General features: G+C 44.0%; 1 protein-coding gene across 2 annotated transcripts in view; it reads left to right on the forward strand.

Moving 5' to 3' along the window:
* Positions 1–16630, forward strand: part of CYP4V2 (cytochrome P450 family 4 subfamily V member 2) — a 344463-nt gene that overhangs the window by 234217 nt on the left and 93616 nt on the right. For both annotated transcript variants that reach the window (XM_085641978.1, XM_085641977.1), the window contains exons 8-9: positions 3502–3604; positions 13667–13801. In XM_085641978.1, the coding sequence (XP_085498104.1) occupies positions 3502–3604; positions 13667–13801 (238 nt within the window). The remainder of the gene's footprint in view (positions 1–3501; positions 3605–13666; positions 13802–16630) is intronic.

Genomic DNA, 16630 nt, shown 5'->3' on the forward strand with positions numbered 1-16630 from the left:
AAGTGGTGAGGTGGAGGAAGGACAACATTAACAACACACACAAAAAACAAATAAAAGAACTTATCTGCCTCACCGCTGCTCTTCTGTTCCTCTGGCTTCACTGCACCATAGGATCCCCTAGGGCCTATCCAGACGCTGCTCTCATGCTGATGGGACTGGGAGCCTGTGCCTGCTGTCTCAAGCCTGGCAACGCAGCTCAGGTTGGAGACATCTCAGTGTTCATGTTGGTTTGGCCATTCTAAGACAGCCGGCCAAAACCACATGCGCACTTGCAGCAGTACCCACCACTCCTCCTCCATGCCTGTAATCGCGATGACCCGCCCCCAAGACTCAGCCCTGTGAAGAAAAATAAAATAATAATAAACCTGTTTTATTATCATTGTATTTATCGAGTTTTGCTTCTGCTGACAGGGAGGGCATCTATTCTTCACCATAACGGAGGAGCTGCTGCTCTTCAGAATGCATGGCTATGAGGAATTTGCTAATTTTGAATCTGCAAACTGCAGGAGGCAAAAATCAAGTGAAACCCATGCCTCCTCCGTCTCATTTAGAGTAGAGGGCACAACGAGGGTTCTGATGTCAGAGCCCCGGATCATATTTAAACTGCTGCTGCCATATGTGGTGCTTAACAAATGTGTATATTTACTTTTAATGTATTTTTAAATTGTAATGCTTTTTTTTCGTGGTTTGTATTGCATATATGGTAATGATCATATTTCAGTGCACAAATAAATGTGATGATGATGGTGACCCAATGCAGACAGGTAAACAAAATGAGAGTGTGAATCAGACCACAGAGCAGAGTTTGTGGTGTCAGCTACTGTATGATTCTGAGTACTGCTTGGCCAAGAACCTCACAAATGCTTAAAATACATATACACAGACAGACATGCTCACATGCTCATAGACTAACATACACAAAATTCCCCTTTTCCTGCCACTTGGCCAGGGTCCATGTCACAAGGAAGCCCTTCAGCATGTCTTTCTGCTCCTGGCATGAGGTAGAAGGCCTGCACTTCTCCCTGTGCAGTGGTGCTGGCCTCCGTAGCATCTGAAAAGATGAGGCACTGGAGTGAGGATATAGACAATGGGTGCCACAAATGCACCGTCCTGCCCAACCCCTAGCATGCTCCTCATGTGCATGCCCATGATAAATCTCTACGAATGAGAGCAGGAGACATGGCTGCCGGAGCTTCAGTCGGCACAGGGCAAGAAGTTTTTAGATCCCTGAGATCATATGTGATGGCTGGTTTTGGCAGCAGTTCTTTGACTTTACCCATGTTTTGACATATTCTTCACTCACTTTCCACTGGTGTAGGGAGGCTACTACATCCTAGTTCACATACTTGCCTTGCCATGACTTCCAGTCTGGCTTCCCAGTGCGCCATGGTAGCACTGGAGTGGGTGGAAGGTTATGCACATAACCCAGAAGCCAAGCACTTGCAACAGTTTCGCAACACATGGAGGGAGTAGACAGTCTTTATTAGAAAATAGCAGACAGACTACAATTGTTCCAATGTAAACAGAAAACATTAGCGTGACCAGTGAAACACCAATCCCAAACAACTCCATGATGCAGGCCCACTAACAAAGAAGCAAAATGTGACTACAAAGAGCAGGACGGTCCACATTATGGAACTTTTTTTTTTTACTTATGGAACTTTTTAAAAAAATTTATGATAGCTTAAGGGTTTCTCCAAATTTGTATGTTCGGATTTGATAGATGATGAGGCATCTTTCCGAAATGAGTGGTTTATAAATATAAGGGCGGAGCTAGTGATCGGCAATGTCAGATATGTGTCAATGAGCAGATTGTCAATCAGCATAAGGTTATGTGTAGTGCGTGTATGTATGTATGTTCTGGAGTCAGAGGGATAGATTTTTGGTCAGTGTGAAGATGTGAGTCATCCCAATGCATGCTCATTTCATATGGGGTTTGGAAAGGATGAGATATGGCTTTGTGTGTGGTGTGAACAATGGATACGAGCCATGGAATGCTGTGAAGCAGGCAAATAATTGTATTTAATCTATACACTGCATTTTCCAAAAGGCTGCATAAGAAGATTTAATATTTGCATGTGGTGTTTGTATAAGGCAAATTTAGCTAAAAGGCACTGTGCTGTACAAACTATTAAAGGGAAGTGCATAAGAGCAAAATTAAAACAAGTAGTTGGAGGTGGGAAATGATACAGGATGAGCCGTTTGAAAGGAGCAGAATGAAGTGGCACGGCATATAGGTAAAGGAACATAATTCCAGTGTTTTGGTCCCAAATAGGTGGCACTAGTCGAAATGGGACAAAGTTTAGGATGATTGGGGCTTGCAGGGAGAAACCAAGAGAAGGAACATAGGGCCATATGTATCAGAAAAGAGTTTGCGATTCTCAAATTGCAATATTTAGCGATTCGCAATTTGAGAATCGCAAAATGCAATGTATGTAGGATTTGCAAAAAATTTTGCGAATCCTATGTATTCATTATTTGCGAATCGCAAATTGAGATTCACAAATAAGGAATACCTTCCCATTCATTCCTATGGGCTAGGAGGCCCGTAGGAATGAATGGGAAGACATTCTCAATTTGCGATTACCAATTAGAGAATCGCAAATTGAGAATGCAATTTCATGGTTGCAAGAGTGCCAAAAGGACATCCTGTTGCACCCCTGAAATATGCATGTGCACATGTTGCACACATACGTGGTATGTGTGCCATATGGCACTTTGAGAAAAGCAAACAAGTGCTTTTTTCTAGAAAATCGAAAATTACCACCAACTTGAAGTTGGTGGTAATTTGTGATTCCTTAAGGCCAAATAGCAAATTTCTGGTGCTTCCAGAATTGCATTTAAGGAATCGCAATTTGCGATTCCTTAAATGCAATTGCAAAATAGAGACTCGCAAATTTTACAATTCTCTAATTTGCGATGCCCTTTTGGGATGATACATCCCAAAAGGCCTTTTCCCGTTCGCAAACGGGCCGATTCTGAGAATCTGCCCGGTTGCGAACGGGAAAAGGGCTTGATACATATGCCTCATAGAGTGTACTGTGAATCGCAAACCTTCCTTTTCCCATGAGTAGGCATGTGTTAATCCTGGAAAGAGATAAGTAAGTAATTAACAACTAAGTCTGGAGTAAGACGCAACCACTCACTGAGAATTCTTTGTGAATCAAGCCTGGATATTCAGATCTAAGACGAAAGTAAGACACGGAAAAAGCTTTGCGAATTTGGGCTATAGAGTTGTGGGTTTTTTTTCGTTCCGAAGACAATGTGCAACCCACTGAGGTTGAAGATACATTTATCTGCGAGGTGAGGCTGTCATGCTTATTTTGTTGTCAAATGCTGTCTTTGGAAATGTTATTTGTATGGTATAATTGTATTTTTATTTCCAAATTACGGTCTGTGTGGGTGATAGATGATTACAAATATAAAGGTGACTTTGGCAGATCTATATTTTGTGTTTTTTACAGCGTCTAATTTGTAATGCGACTTGCTCTGCGTTTTTAGGGGCATGATACAACTGCAGCCGCTATGAACTGGGCCCTGTATCTACTAGGATCTCACCCAGAAGCACAAAGGAATGTTCACAAAGAATTGGATGAAGTGTATGGTATGTCGATGTGCTATTGAGTCACTAAACTCAATGTATGGATGTAAAATATGCTTTTATATTAAAGTTTTGCTCTGCCACCTGCGGTGGTAGTAACCATGACCCTATATATAACTGGAGTGAGACCTACGTTCACTATGCAGATAGAGGCAGGAATGAAAAGCTGAAAGACACGCCACCAATGTTACAAGTTTCTTTGGCCATAAAAAAGTAAAACTGGTCCCCGTCTATAAGGGGTGCCGTTCTTTTGGCCCCAAATTAGGCACCCCAACGTAGCTCACAATAGCAAGGTTCTCTGCATCGGAAGGCCCAACAAATCGCCCCTTGGGAAGCCCAAAAGATTGGAAAAAACACTCCAGCTGGCACCGCTTAGTGCACTGTTGTGTACCGGGCTACAGTCCTGCATATAAGAAGAGGTCGGGAGCTTAAGCTGTGTATGCATTGGAGAAGCTATGGATTGAATGAAGTCTCAAGGAGAGCATGTGAACTGAAGCCAGTGCCTCGAAGCCTGTGGGACCCTGAGGTGGGGGAAAAGGGAGTAGCCTACACTAAGGCGATGTGGTGTGACACACCAGGAGAGGAGCGCAATGTTGTTTTGGGCTCCCTTTTCCAGCGCTAATTCCTCGTCCTTCTGTCACTCGAGAGCCCATTGAAGATGATATTGTATTTTAATAGTCAATTGGAGGGAGTAAAGAGAGCGCCAGCCCTGCCAGTATGGGGTGATTTTAGGCTGAACTGCCCAAGATGTTGCACTCACACCCCACCTTTTGGGGCACACCGATTTAGATTTCCCTAGCTTCCGGAGATGGATGGGTTTTTGCAAGGAGAAACAGAAACAGACCGGTATCTCCGACCCCTCTTTGTGGGTTTAAAACATCAATATAAAATATGTTTGGCTTGTAACAGACCTGCCAGAGACCTCGCAGGGAATATCACAGAGCTATCCCATTTTGGACCCCTAAATCGGTACATACAAAATAGATCATTATGACTATCGGTATTCACTATGTAATAACTTGCTGTAAAACAGCAAAAGGGTTGAATAGTTCTGTTATTATTACAAGTCTTGTCAAAACAAATAATATTAGAGTAAAAAGAATAGCAGAAATACAAAATAATATATTTTGTTGCCGAGACTCCTATCCTAATTGTTCCTAGATCTGTTGATCTCTGTAAAACTGATGCTCTTACAGGATAAGACCCACGCGACTGGCCTGCTGGATTGACGATGGTAATGCCCATGTGCGGGCAGATGCTTCTATGCCCTCTCAAAAACTAGAGGAGTTTAATTTGAAATCCTTAATTACTGTATTTTAAAATATATTGTGTATTGTATTTAAGTATAAGTTAGTATCTTTAAGATATGGTATTAATTACATATGTTCTTTTAATCTTTTACATTTGAATATATTCTCAATTTTTTTTGTAAGATTTTAATTAATCAAACAAATAAAAATGAACTGAACTCTAAGTGTAGGGACAGGATAATTAAGCCTTTTGCCTGGATAGAGTGCATGGCTGGTTTGGATGGCATGCAAACCGATGCTGTGTGAGGGCGCTTGACAAACTGTAGCTGGGTGGGATTATTTATAACCTGTTAGTAGGTGTGGTTACTCGGTGCCCTGTTGCTGTGCAAGGTGGTAAGGCAACTAATGCATTGCATCAGGACCCTGCGTGAAAGCCACTTGTGAATCGCGCGCACTGTTATGGACAGAATGCAAGTTGTGCATATAGTTCTTCCTGTTAGAAAACATTCAGTAAAAATATATTGTATGAAAACATGCCACAATATTTGCCACTAAATTAATTAGTAAGGTCTTATACTGTAAACATAGTTATTCTGTACGGCTTATAAGTGACGTAATAGAGTTGTTTTTATAAGTAATAAGAAAAAACAAGAACTAAATCCTTGCTAGGTTGTGAAATTACACCAAAGAGAGAAGTCCAAAAAGGGTCATATTTCCCAATTTTCACGAGAGATGTATTTACCCCCAAATCAGCCAGCATTAAAGAGAGTGAAAGGATCGACTCACAAAAGGTTAGAAAACCCTGATCTTTAGCTGCTCCGCACTGAAAAAGTTAGAATATTAATTTGGAGGGTGTGAGTTTCACAGTGCGCAATGCTTGGAGGGCGTCAAACAAATCAAGAGAACGTGTAGGAAAAGTGGATGGCTGGAAAAGAATCACAAAATTTCCCTAAAGAAGTCCAGCAGTGTACTGTAGCTTCAGTAGCTCGTTTTCAATCTAAAAAGGAAAGACTAGAAAGGGGAAATATCGGATACTGACATAGAGTACCCATGTGCATTGATCGCCAGTACTTGAGGACCCTCCCCAAAGAAGGGAAGCATGGTGTACAACACAACTATGAAATCCACATTTCCACTAATACTACTGCAGTAGAGATACGTCTGACTGATGGTGTTGTGGAAGTGGTGAATTCTGATATCCAGACCTATCTGGCAAGCAAGCTCACGACACCTGGTGGGTCTTTGCACATTCACTGCAAAGACACCATCAGACATAGGAGGAAGTGTCAAAAACACAAGTCATCAGTGCTTTTCCTTCTATGGGCCCACTATCAGGAGCAACATTCCTGTATCGATAAGGACAACCTGTTTCAGTTTAGGAGAGAGTTGAAGGCTCAACTTTGTAGAGAATAGAATATCACAAGGAAATAACAAACCACTTCCACTGTCAGAACTCGGCTACCCTCCAATCACTCACTGGCTTTATGCTTGCCTTTGATCCTGCATTATGCTGCATTTTGGCTTAGGTAAGATCCTTCTGCATGGTTACCCCCACTTTTTGCCTGGTGCGGAGCTGTTTTTGGACTAGTCTGACTGGGATCCTGCTAATCAGGACCCCAGTCTATCTGCTTTCTCCCTAAATTGGTTATGTTCAGTACTTAGGTACATCCCAGATTGGATACTGGTGTACCCTTATAAGTCCTAAGTGAATGGTACTAAGGTACCCAGGGCATAGGTACCCCAGAGGTCCCCCATGGGCTGAAGCATGCATTATGCCACCCATGGGACACCATTTAAATGGAACTACAGGCCTGCCATTGCAGCCTGTGTAAGTTGGTGCTAGCACCACTTACTAAAGATATAGGTTTCCTATATCTAGGGTCACTGCACTTAAAATCTATAAGTCACCCCTGTAGCAGGCCTTTTCAATCCTGAAGGCAGGCTGCTTGGTTCTAAGTGAGAGGGTGCCCCTGAATGAGCAGGACAACCCTGCTGCCTATGGAGCCCATTGTCCTGGGTTGTCAGTAAAACAGCCATATACCATATAGAGGGGCACCGCGTAATTACGCGATGACCATCTCGAAACTGGCTGCAATTAATCCTGCCATGTTTGGTATCAAACATGTTGGAATCATGCCCTTACACCATAAACGGTGTGGCAGGTATGATTCCAAGCACTGGAAGAACCCTCTGTTAGGCTCTCCATGTCCCCGGTACCAGTCTTCCAGACCTGGGCAGCACAAAATGGTTGCTGCCACCCAGAGACACGATTCTGCCCTCCTGCTCCCTCCCAAGCTCGAGCAGGGGAAGGTAGAACAATAGGCATTCTGTCACAGGGAGGTGTGACCACCTCCCAGACAGGATTTAGTGTATTGGGCAGGGTGGGTGTGCTAGCCAGCGCCACTCAGTCTGCATGAGGGGCACATTTGGTGTCCCCATGCATAGTCCAGTTCAAACCAGTCCTGGGATCCTTGGCTCCCACTCTGGTGCGAAACTGGACAAAGATCATGGGAGTAACCTCCCCTCTGTCCAGACCCTCCTCTGGGAGGGTCCCCTGAATCATCCCAACCCTTTCCCTAGGGTACTTAAGGGCTTACCTAGGTGTAGGTCCCTAGATCCATTGTGGGTAAGATTCAGATCAGACACCACTTCTGCTTCTACCTGTCTGGGCACCCGGGACTTCGCTGGACTTCGTTTGGGCTCGACTTCATCTCCCTTCCAGTCAGCTGCTTCGTCTGTGCCTGTGCACCATACGGGATCCTTCCCAGGCCTTTGGGCATCAAAGACACCCTTGGAGTGAAGGAGTCCCTCCCCTACATTTGCAGGCACCGCAACTAAGTCAACCGGTCTGCTGATCCTGAGCTCCTCCAGACTCTGAACGGCACTGCAACACAGGTGGTGGTTTTCCACAGCTCCTGAGGCCTGCCCCACCAAGTTTGAGGCCAGTATCCCTCATGGGGTTTTCAATAACCGAACCCCTTTGCACTGCGTCAACTTGCAGTTAGAGAGGCTTGTTGACTTCTTTCCAAGAAGATCTCTGGGTCCCAGTAACCCAAATCTTGAGCATCTCTGGTGACCAGAATCTTCAGCCACACAGCATCGTGTGTATTGTGGCCTGCATCTTTTGGTGAGCTGCTTGAGGTCCTCTTGCGACTGCCATGACTCCCCTGCTTTTGATGAGTCTCGTGGAACTGGCTGTACCCAACATTGCAATATCTTCGACTTCTGCCTGGGTTGCATTTGCAAAGGCTTGTTGGTGTGCCTGCTGGACACTGACCCCTCTGCAATCGACATCCGACGTGGGACAGCTCGTGTATGGCTCCTAGACGTCCTCAGCGTCGCCTGGTCCTCACAGCTGCAGAGTCAAGATCCTCGTCAACTCTCCTGCAACACCCGAAATTGGTGGGCATTCGTCTTCCAGACCTCCTGGTCACTCCTTAGTGACATAGACTCTGTCCCCCCTGATTGCAGGTACTTCTCGTCTAGAATACACCTTCGGATTCCACTGGACACTTTCTCCTCTTCCGGCAGCGGCACTTTCCTGAAGTCCTCCATTGGGTTCGACAGCGATTTCCGACACCGTTTAACACCTATGCACCCAGCTTCCCTGGTGTAGGTAACATGGGCACTAGGGTATCCACGGGTGGGGTGGCTCTCTAACCATCTGTCTTTCACTTTGTTTTTTCAGGGACCACTGGAAAGGGTCTTAATCTTTAAAAATCCAACTGCGACTTACATGTAAACTTGTACGGATGCGGTTGTGTACTCACACTGCACACGCTCTCTGTGGGGTTCCTGGTCACTCACCATGGGTAGTTCCTTGGGTCCCCAGCACTTCTACATCCTCTCAACACTGTCTTGATCCGAGTTGTGGTTCTTATACCACTTTCTTAGTATATGGTTTGGTCCCCCCTGGGGCCCACTGTGTATTTAGTGCTATTTACTGTAGTTTCTTTGCAAAGTATTGTGTGCATTGTGCATATCTCCGGGTAGGAGATATTTGTATGTGTTAGAGAGTATTAGATAATAAATACATATTTTTATAAATACCTTGCATGGGTGTTTTTCCCTTAAACTATACGCTAAGATTGCATTCAGGGAGAACAAGCTGCTTTACACTCCTATTGGACTAAGCCTGAAGGCTGCTCTCCACAGCTACCACTTAGAGAGCTTTCTAAGGTTGTCTAAGACCTCTTAAATCACCATAAGGGTTGTCTGGACTGATGCAAGATGTCCACTTACATAAGTGTACATCATATTCCAGGCCAGCTTCTCACATTGGTGTGCAGCGGTTGGGATTCAAGTCTGAAGTGTTTTACCAGATAAATCTTTGTGTTGATTAATTGAAAAATGATCATTAACACTAGGCACATATAATACAAGCTTAGAATAGTAAGTTCTACTGAACTTCGGGTTGGGTAGTTAAGGGATAGCACACCCTTTCTCCAACCTCAGAGAGTTTAGTTCCCACTAGATTAGGTAGATGCAACACCTCACCATACTTAGTATGTCTACTAAAGGAGATGCCAGTGGCTCTCTGACTGCTAGGTACAGTGAACTTTCGTTCCAAGAACTGAAAGCACTGTGTGCCTCTAGAAAGTTGAAGAGAGGGAAAGGTGCCAACACTCAACGTCTCCTAGAGGTGTTACTGTTAGATGACCTCAGAAAACCTAGTGGGTCAGATGAACAGGAAAGAGTGGGTGGGCAAGGACATGAGGATAGGCCAGGAGGGGAGCTCCTCTTTGACCTTGAATCTAACCTTGACCAGGAGGAGGAAGATGGCTCCCACCTGGAGAACTTAGAAACCCCAGAGGATACAACAGGTGGCCTTGAGGAAGTCCCCTTTGCTCCTCCTGGGAAAGTGCAGAGTAGATCAAGGAGGTCTAGATCCTCATCTGCAGAATCCAATGTCTCAGGACAGTCTATAGGGACCTCCATATCCAGGAAGAGAGACAACTCTTTGGATAGTTAATACAAACTTCTTGAACTTGAGAAAGCTAGGCTTAGGTCAGGCAAGAGCAGTTGGCCCTTGACAAAGACGCCCTAGAAGTCCAGAGAGCTAGACAAAAATTGAACTAGAGTCCCATGGTGCCAGCAACAAGGTCCCTAGAGTTAGGGAAACTTCTTTTGACCGTAGGAACCTGACCAAGATAGTCTCTCCCTACCAGGCGGGGGATGACATCCACAAATAGATAACTGCTTTGGAAAGGGCCTGTAAAGTTCAGAAGGTCCCTCCAGAGCAGTGGACAGCTGTCTTGTGGCTCTCCTTTGCTGACAAAGGTAGAGATACACTCCTCACTGTTAGAGAAGAGGATGCTGATAATTAGTCAGTCTTGAAGAGTGCTGCTCATTGATGGGTATGGCTTAACCACTGTGCAATACAGACTTAAGTTCAGAGATACCCAGAAAGCACAAACCCAGGACTGGGTAAATTTTGTGAATAGTGCCATAAAAGCTCTGGAAGGCTGGTTACTTGGCAGCAAAGTGCATGACTATGAAGGATTGTACAATTTGATTATGATGGAGCTGATCCTTAATAATTGTCAAGACCAGCTTTTGCACCAGTATCTGGTGGACTCAGATCTGACTTCTCCCCAAGAATTGGGAATGAAGGCAGACAAATAGGTCAGAACCGGAGTTAAACCGAAACACTAGGGTGGTGGTAACCAGAAGAAAGATACTTCCAAAACCTAAGAGAAAGGTGGAGATAAATCTAAAGAGAAGTCCTCTGAGGGTCACCAAAAGTCCTCCGCTGGGTGTGGGTTCCAAACTCCTTCTCCCCCTGGAAAGAAACCTTATTGCTTTGTTTGTAAAAAGCAAGGCCACAGGAAAAATGATTATGATTGCCCCAAGGCTGGCAATAAGGAAAACATAACTCCTACTACTACAACACTTCCTAGTACACCAAGTAGAAATCCGCCAGGTGGTGGTAGTGCACCCAAACACTAAGTTGGGTTCTCATGGGGAACTTAGGTGGATACTGGCTTAGCCAGATCCCTCACACAGGCCACCTTAGTCTGTGATGGTGGCATGGGGTTTGCCACTTTTACTATAAGTACCAATACTTTGGGCAAGTACAGACAGGAGCCTCTTATAAATGGTCGAAAGCTGTAGCCTATAGGGACACAGGGGTTAGTTTCACCATGGTGACAGGAAACCTAGTGCCCCCACTTCAGCTTTTACCTGAGTATAAGTACCTGGTGACCAACACTGATGGGGTTAGAACAGATCATTGCATGGCTATAGTCAATCTCAAATGGGGAGAGGTCACTGGTCCCAAAAGAGTTACAGTGTCTGCAAACTTCCCTGTAGATTGCCTCTTGGGCAATGACTTGGAAACTTCAGCCTGGGCTGAAGTAGAACTGAAGGCCCAGCTAGAGATGTTAGGCCTCCCTGAGAAAGTTGGTGTGACCCTTACGGCCCAAGTCCAACCACAGGGAAGTTCAGTAGCAGTGGAGCCTGAAAAAATTGCCCACTCTGCTCCACCAGGATCAAAGGGGATGAAGAAAAGTATTTTTTCCCCTAGACTATAGGTAAGGGTCAGCTTTGTAAGGGGACTGATCCTACCCCTTGTGAAGGAACTGCCCCAGGGATGGTCAGGCCTGTCCTGGCAGAGCCACTGAGGGCAGGGGAACCTTCCAAGGAGGTACCAAGTCTGGAGCAGGTATCATGCCCCTCTCTACCCAGCCTCAGTCAGCCGAGGGCTGTAGAGGTCAGAGATGTCAGTGGACCCCTAGGCGCCCACTGCTAAGAGGAACACCCTCATCAACAGATTAGGGACCCCAGCCTAGTGGTATAGCCAGGTGGATAATCCTCAACAATCTGAGGGACCCCTCTTACCCTTAGGCAGTGGCATCCCCCAGATGGACTTTGCTGGGCAAAGTAAAACCTGGGACAAAGCTGTCCCAAACTTTCACTGGCCCTCTAGTGTTCCACCCAGAAGGGATCAACCAAAAGATGCAGGCAGCCAGAGATTGACCCCTAGGGATAGATACGGGACAGTCCTGGAGAGAAAGGCCTTAATGGTGGCCAGTGCTCTGAGGAAGATGAAACCAACCCTGTTAGGGCCTCTCGTACCTAATCAGGCACCCCACAAGCCTCTTTTTGGGCTCAAACAGAAGGCAGGTAGACTCCAAACTTTTGAGAGGATCGAAAACCCTACAGGGGAGGAACTTCTCAGTGGACCATAGGATAGGGAGTATCCATGCACATGCAGGACCTTCCTTATATGGCCACTTAGGAAATAAAGTCTCAACTGGGCAAGGTTAGCCGTATCTCCTTTCGTTTTAGGGAGGGGTTATGTAGGAAGGTAGGATCCTTCTGCATGGTTACCCACATTTTTTGTCTGGTGCTAAGCTGTTTTTGGACTAGTCTGACTGGGATCCTGCTAACCAGGAGCTCAGACTATCTGCTTTCTCCCTAAATTGGAAGGGTCCTTAATCTTTAAAAATCCAACCGCGCCTTACACGTAGGCTTGTACAGAGCCCGCTGTTGTGTACTCACACTGCACACGCTCTCCGTGGGGTTGCTAGTCACTCACCTTGGGTAGTTCCTTGGGTCCCCAGCACTTCTAAGTCCTCACTGTCTTGATCCGAGTCGTGGTTCTTATACCATTTTCTTAGTATATGGCTTGGTCCCCACCTGGGGCCCACTGTGTATTTTCTGCTATTAACAATAATTTCTTTGCAAAGTATTGTGTGCATTGTGCATACCTCTGGGTAGGAGATATTTGTATGTGTTAGAGAGTATTATATATTAAAGACATATTTTTATAAATACCTTGTGTGGTTATTTTTTACTTAATCTATACGATAAGATTGTATTCTGGTAAAACAAGCTGCTTTACACTCCTACTGGATTAAGCCTGAAGGTTGCTCTCCACAGCTACCACTTAGAAAGCTTTTTAAAGTTGTCTGAGACCTCTTAAATCATCATAAGGGTTGTCTGGACTGGTGCACGGTGCCCACTTACATAAGTGTACATGATATACCAGGCCAGCTTCTCACAATGGGGCACTTAAATCCACATACTTTTCTCGGGTCATGGGTGTCATCTCGGTCCACTTACTGCTCCATGACTCATTTCCTTTATAAAGGGGATCTAGATTTAATTATACAGATACATTTCGAATGTGCTATTTTAACATTCCCACCTCTGTAAAAGTGATAAGACATACAGAATGATATTACATATGGGGTGTGAAGCATTTTCTCGTGATCCTTGGGAAGTCTGTGCCCATTAATCAATTTTATGTTTTAGTATTGTTGTTTACCGCAGCTGTCCCAGTTCTGCTGTATTATTATATTCCAATTGGTTAACCAATGTACTCCTTTTTGGTGCTTTAGTCTCTCTAGATAGCTAAGGAGAGCATGCATTTGTGTCCTTCATAATCCTGTACTGGGTAAGGAAGAAGATTGACCTGGTCTCTCACCACATTCATTAGTATGTTATCGACTTAAGGCAAGCCCTGGAAAGTACCAATCAGGGTATCCTATTGCATTATTGTAAAATTTCACAACAAATTGATTTACGTGGGTGATCCTTATTTTCGCCGTTATAATTAATTAAATCATTCTTAGCCCTGCAAAGATGTCACATATAGCCAATCATGGATACACAGTAATTTAATGATCACTTTAGTAGTACTTTTTCCTTTGAAACATATTAATGGTTTACCTATATTGATGTTCTGTTGGGTATTGCTATATTTTCATAAAAAAACATTGCATAGTTAGAAGTGCACAGTTCTTTCTTCTTGGTAAAATATTCACTCTCACAGCGGCACCGCTTTTGTTTCTTTATTGTATTACTTTAGGTGAATCTGATCGACCAGTTACAATGGATGATTTGAAAAAACTAAAATATCTTGAGGCTGTCATTAAGGAAGCCCTTCGGTTGTACCCCTCTGTTCCATTCTTTGCGCGCACAATAATGGAGGACTGTCAAGTAGGTAAGCAACTCTGCATGTTACCATATAATTATTTGTCAAGCCTCTTCACATTCCTGACATTGAGAACTGCTGCTGCTTAGTCACAATGGTCTCCATTTTGAGGCACCCAGTATTTCACTGCAGGGGTCCTGTACAGGGTATCACCAATCCCTGAAGCATCAGTCATACTTGGTTGCGGAGTAGTGGGGGATTCACAGTGATCCACTGCACGGCTATATGTATTTGGGAACTACATTGTGATGGCCATAATTTTGGGCCTTTTCCCAAGAGACAAATTCCTTCAGGTTTGACTTGGAGATTTTGTCTGCAGAAAATAATGCTGTATTTGCTAACAATGAGGGTCTCGTAATACTGTTTTGGGTGAACACTCATGTTTCTGTCTAAATTGTTACTAAGAGGCTTCTTGTTATGAGGGCCACAGAATGTGGAGTGTCTGCTTTCTTAAAGTTTCCACTTCTTTTGCTTCAGCTTAGGTTCATGTTTTCATTAAAAAGCCATAGGGCTGATGTGCAAAGCCATTTTTCAAGTTGCAAAGCCTGCTATTTGCAAATTCACAGGGGTTGTGACTGCAATTTGGCTATTTTTATTGTGCCATATCCATTTTGGAATTTGCTAAGAGGTAAGCCAGGTTCCAAAAGTCAATATGTTACCGAAAAACAAAATGGGCTTAGAGAGGCATAACAAAATCACTATTTGGAAGGAGTGTGTTTAGGACTTCTTTTCTAGTGTTTCATTATGATATGAATTTGTTTTGTGACCAAAATGTGGTTGTAAAACATTGAAAAATTACAAGCTCTCTAGTTGGGGTGGTAACACATTAGAACAAGCATTGGCATAGCCAATAGGTCTCGCCTTTGGGACCTTATAAGTGTTTAGCGATGCAACAGTTGCATAACTAAATACTTAGAAGGTCCCAAAAGCGAAACCTATTGGCTATGCCAAGCAGCCTTGCGGCCGGGAAAGTGAAAGTGATCGCGATCAAACATCAAAGCGGCTTGGCGGCGAAAGTGAAAGTAATCGCGGTAAAACGCGGCGCGCGACACCGCGCACATGTACTGTAGCTCTAGGCTGGCCTGGTAGCACTTTTTGGAGCCCTCTCAATAAGTCTCGCCAGACCAGCGCATGCGATGGGTCAGGCGAGACCTAAAAAAAGGGAAGACTGGTACTCTTGGGATTCCTTCCCCTTTGTGAATGTAAAAAACATGTGTGTTTGGGACAAGGCGCAGGTACAGGGGCCCCTTCCAACTCTCGAACAAACTTAAAAAAACAATAAAATGTTCTTTTTAAATGCAGACCCATTGCCTGTAAGGAAAACGGGAGGATTTCTTTTTAAAGTTTACTTTATTTAAATGCAATTATAGATATGGTGGTCTGCTGACCCCAGCAGGCCACCATCCCTGTGATGGAATCTAAACATAGTGAGTCTCAATTTGCAATATAACTCATGAATATTGATGATGTAGGTCAGATTGCGACCCATTATGATTCAAAACTTTATGAAAAAACGTATTAGTGCATAGGTGGGTTCGCAAAATTGCTTTTAATTTGAAAAAACTTTGTGCACGGTTTTTGATAACCTTTTTGGAACGGAATTTCATACTTCAGGTCCTATGTTCCTTGTATCCCTTTCCAGACCGCTGTAGCCACTACACACCTATCTCCCTGGGATGTATTGCATGCCTAGGTTTCAGGTTGAGTTCTTCTTTGCTATGGTTTTGTACCGAAAGTGTTAGATATTGACTGCTTTAGAGAAAAGCACAGTACATGGGTTTTATCTGCTACTGAACCTTTCACAGTGGCGTCATTTTACCAACAGCAGATGCTGCACTACTTGGCTCTTTACCCCTCTGTGCAAACATAGAAAATTATTAAATGTCCTGTGTCTCTTGCGGTACAATATTTTTATGCATTTTTTATTAAAAACTAGAAACTGCAACAAGCAGTTATAAGCACATATTTAAATTCGCAGAAATACTCAACTGCTATGACTGGCTACATCTTAAGACATGCTCACTTTTAACCAAACTCTAGTTTAACGCTTGGGTGTTGCAGGGTAGTGCACAGGGTTCGGAGAAAGTAACGCAAGGACAACAGGTGTTGGCTCTAGCCACCTATAAGTAATTTTCATGATCTCCTATAACCCATATCTTTTTTTTTTTTACTGAAGTGCAGCTCCTTATCATTGTAAACAAAGGTATCTGGATTTTGAGTGACATGCAACGCTATTGTAAAATTAAATGTCTCCGGAGATAGCAGAACTAAGTGTTAATGCCGGCATTACGTAAAGAGACCTCTTTATCAAGCCTTTTTCGGATGTTGAACACAGATAGTCATATGAATAAGATGTCTGTAGTCCATGGCTACAGCTCTCTTACTAGATGTACATATGCTCATTCTACAGTGAAACTGCAGGATTGCAGATGGTGACTGTTGGGACTGAAATGTATCAAGCATGGTAACGAGTTGGGTACCCCAGACCGGAGTGGCCAACTGCATAAGAAATTTGTATCCTGACTTTTTATTTGGTCCCATTATTCCATTAACATTCACTTAGTTTTAAACACCGGCACTTGTTTATGAGAGTACACCACATGGCGGCGCTCTCTTTTTAGCACAGCTGGAGTGCTAAACAATTCAATTTATTACAAAATAATAAAACTCACACTTCAGGCCATCCGTACAACTTGGGGTGACCCACAATAGAAAAAATGTCACTCTTGTTTAAGTATGGTTAGTAGGTAATTCTGGCATTGCCGTTCGACAGCAGTGGTAGGAGCTGTGGTGGAATACTTTGGGTCCCTGCACTTATATTTTTACAAATGAGGACGG

The sequence above is a fragment of the Triturus cristatus genome, chromosome 2_2 (genome assembly GCF_964204655.1).
Source record: "Triturus cristatus chromosome 2_2, aTriCri1.1, whole genome shotgun sequence".
NCBI lineage: Eukaryota > Metazoa > Chordata > Amphibia > Caudata > Salamandridae > Triturus > Triturus cristatus.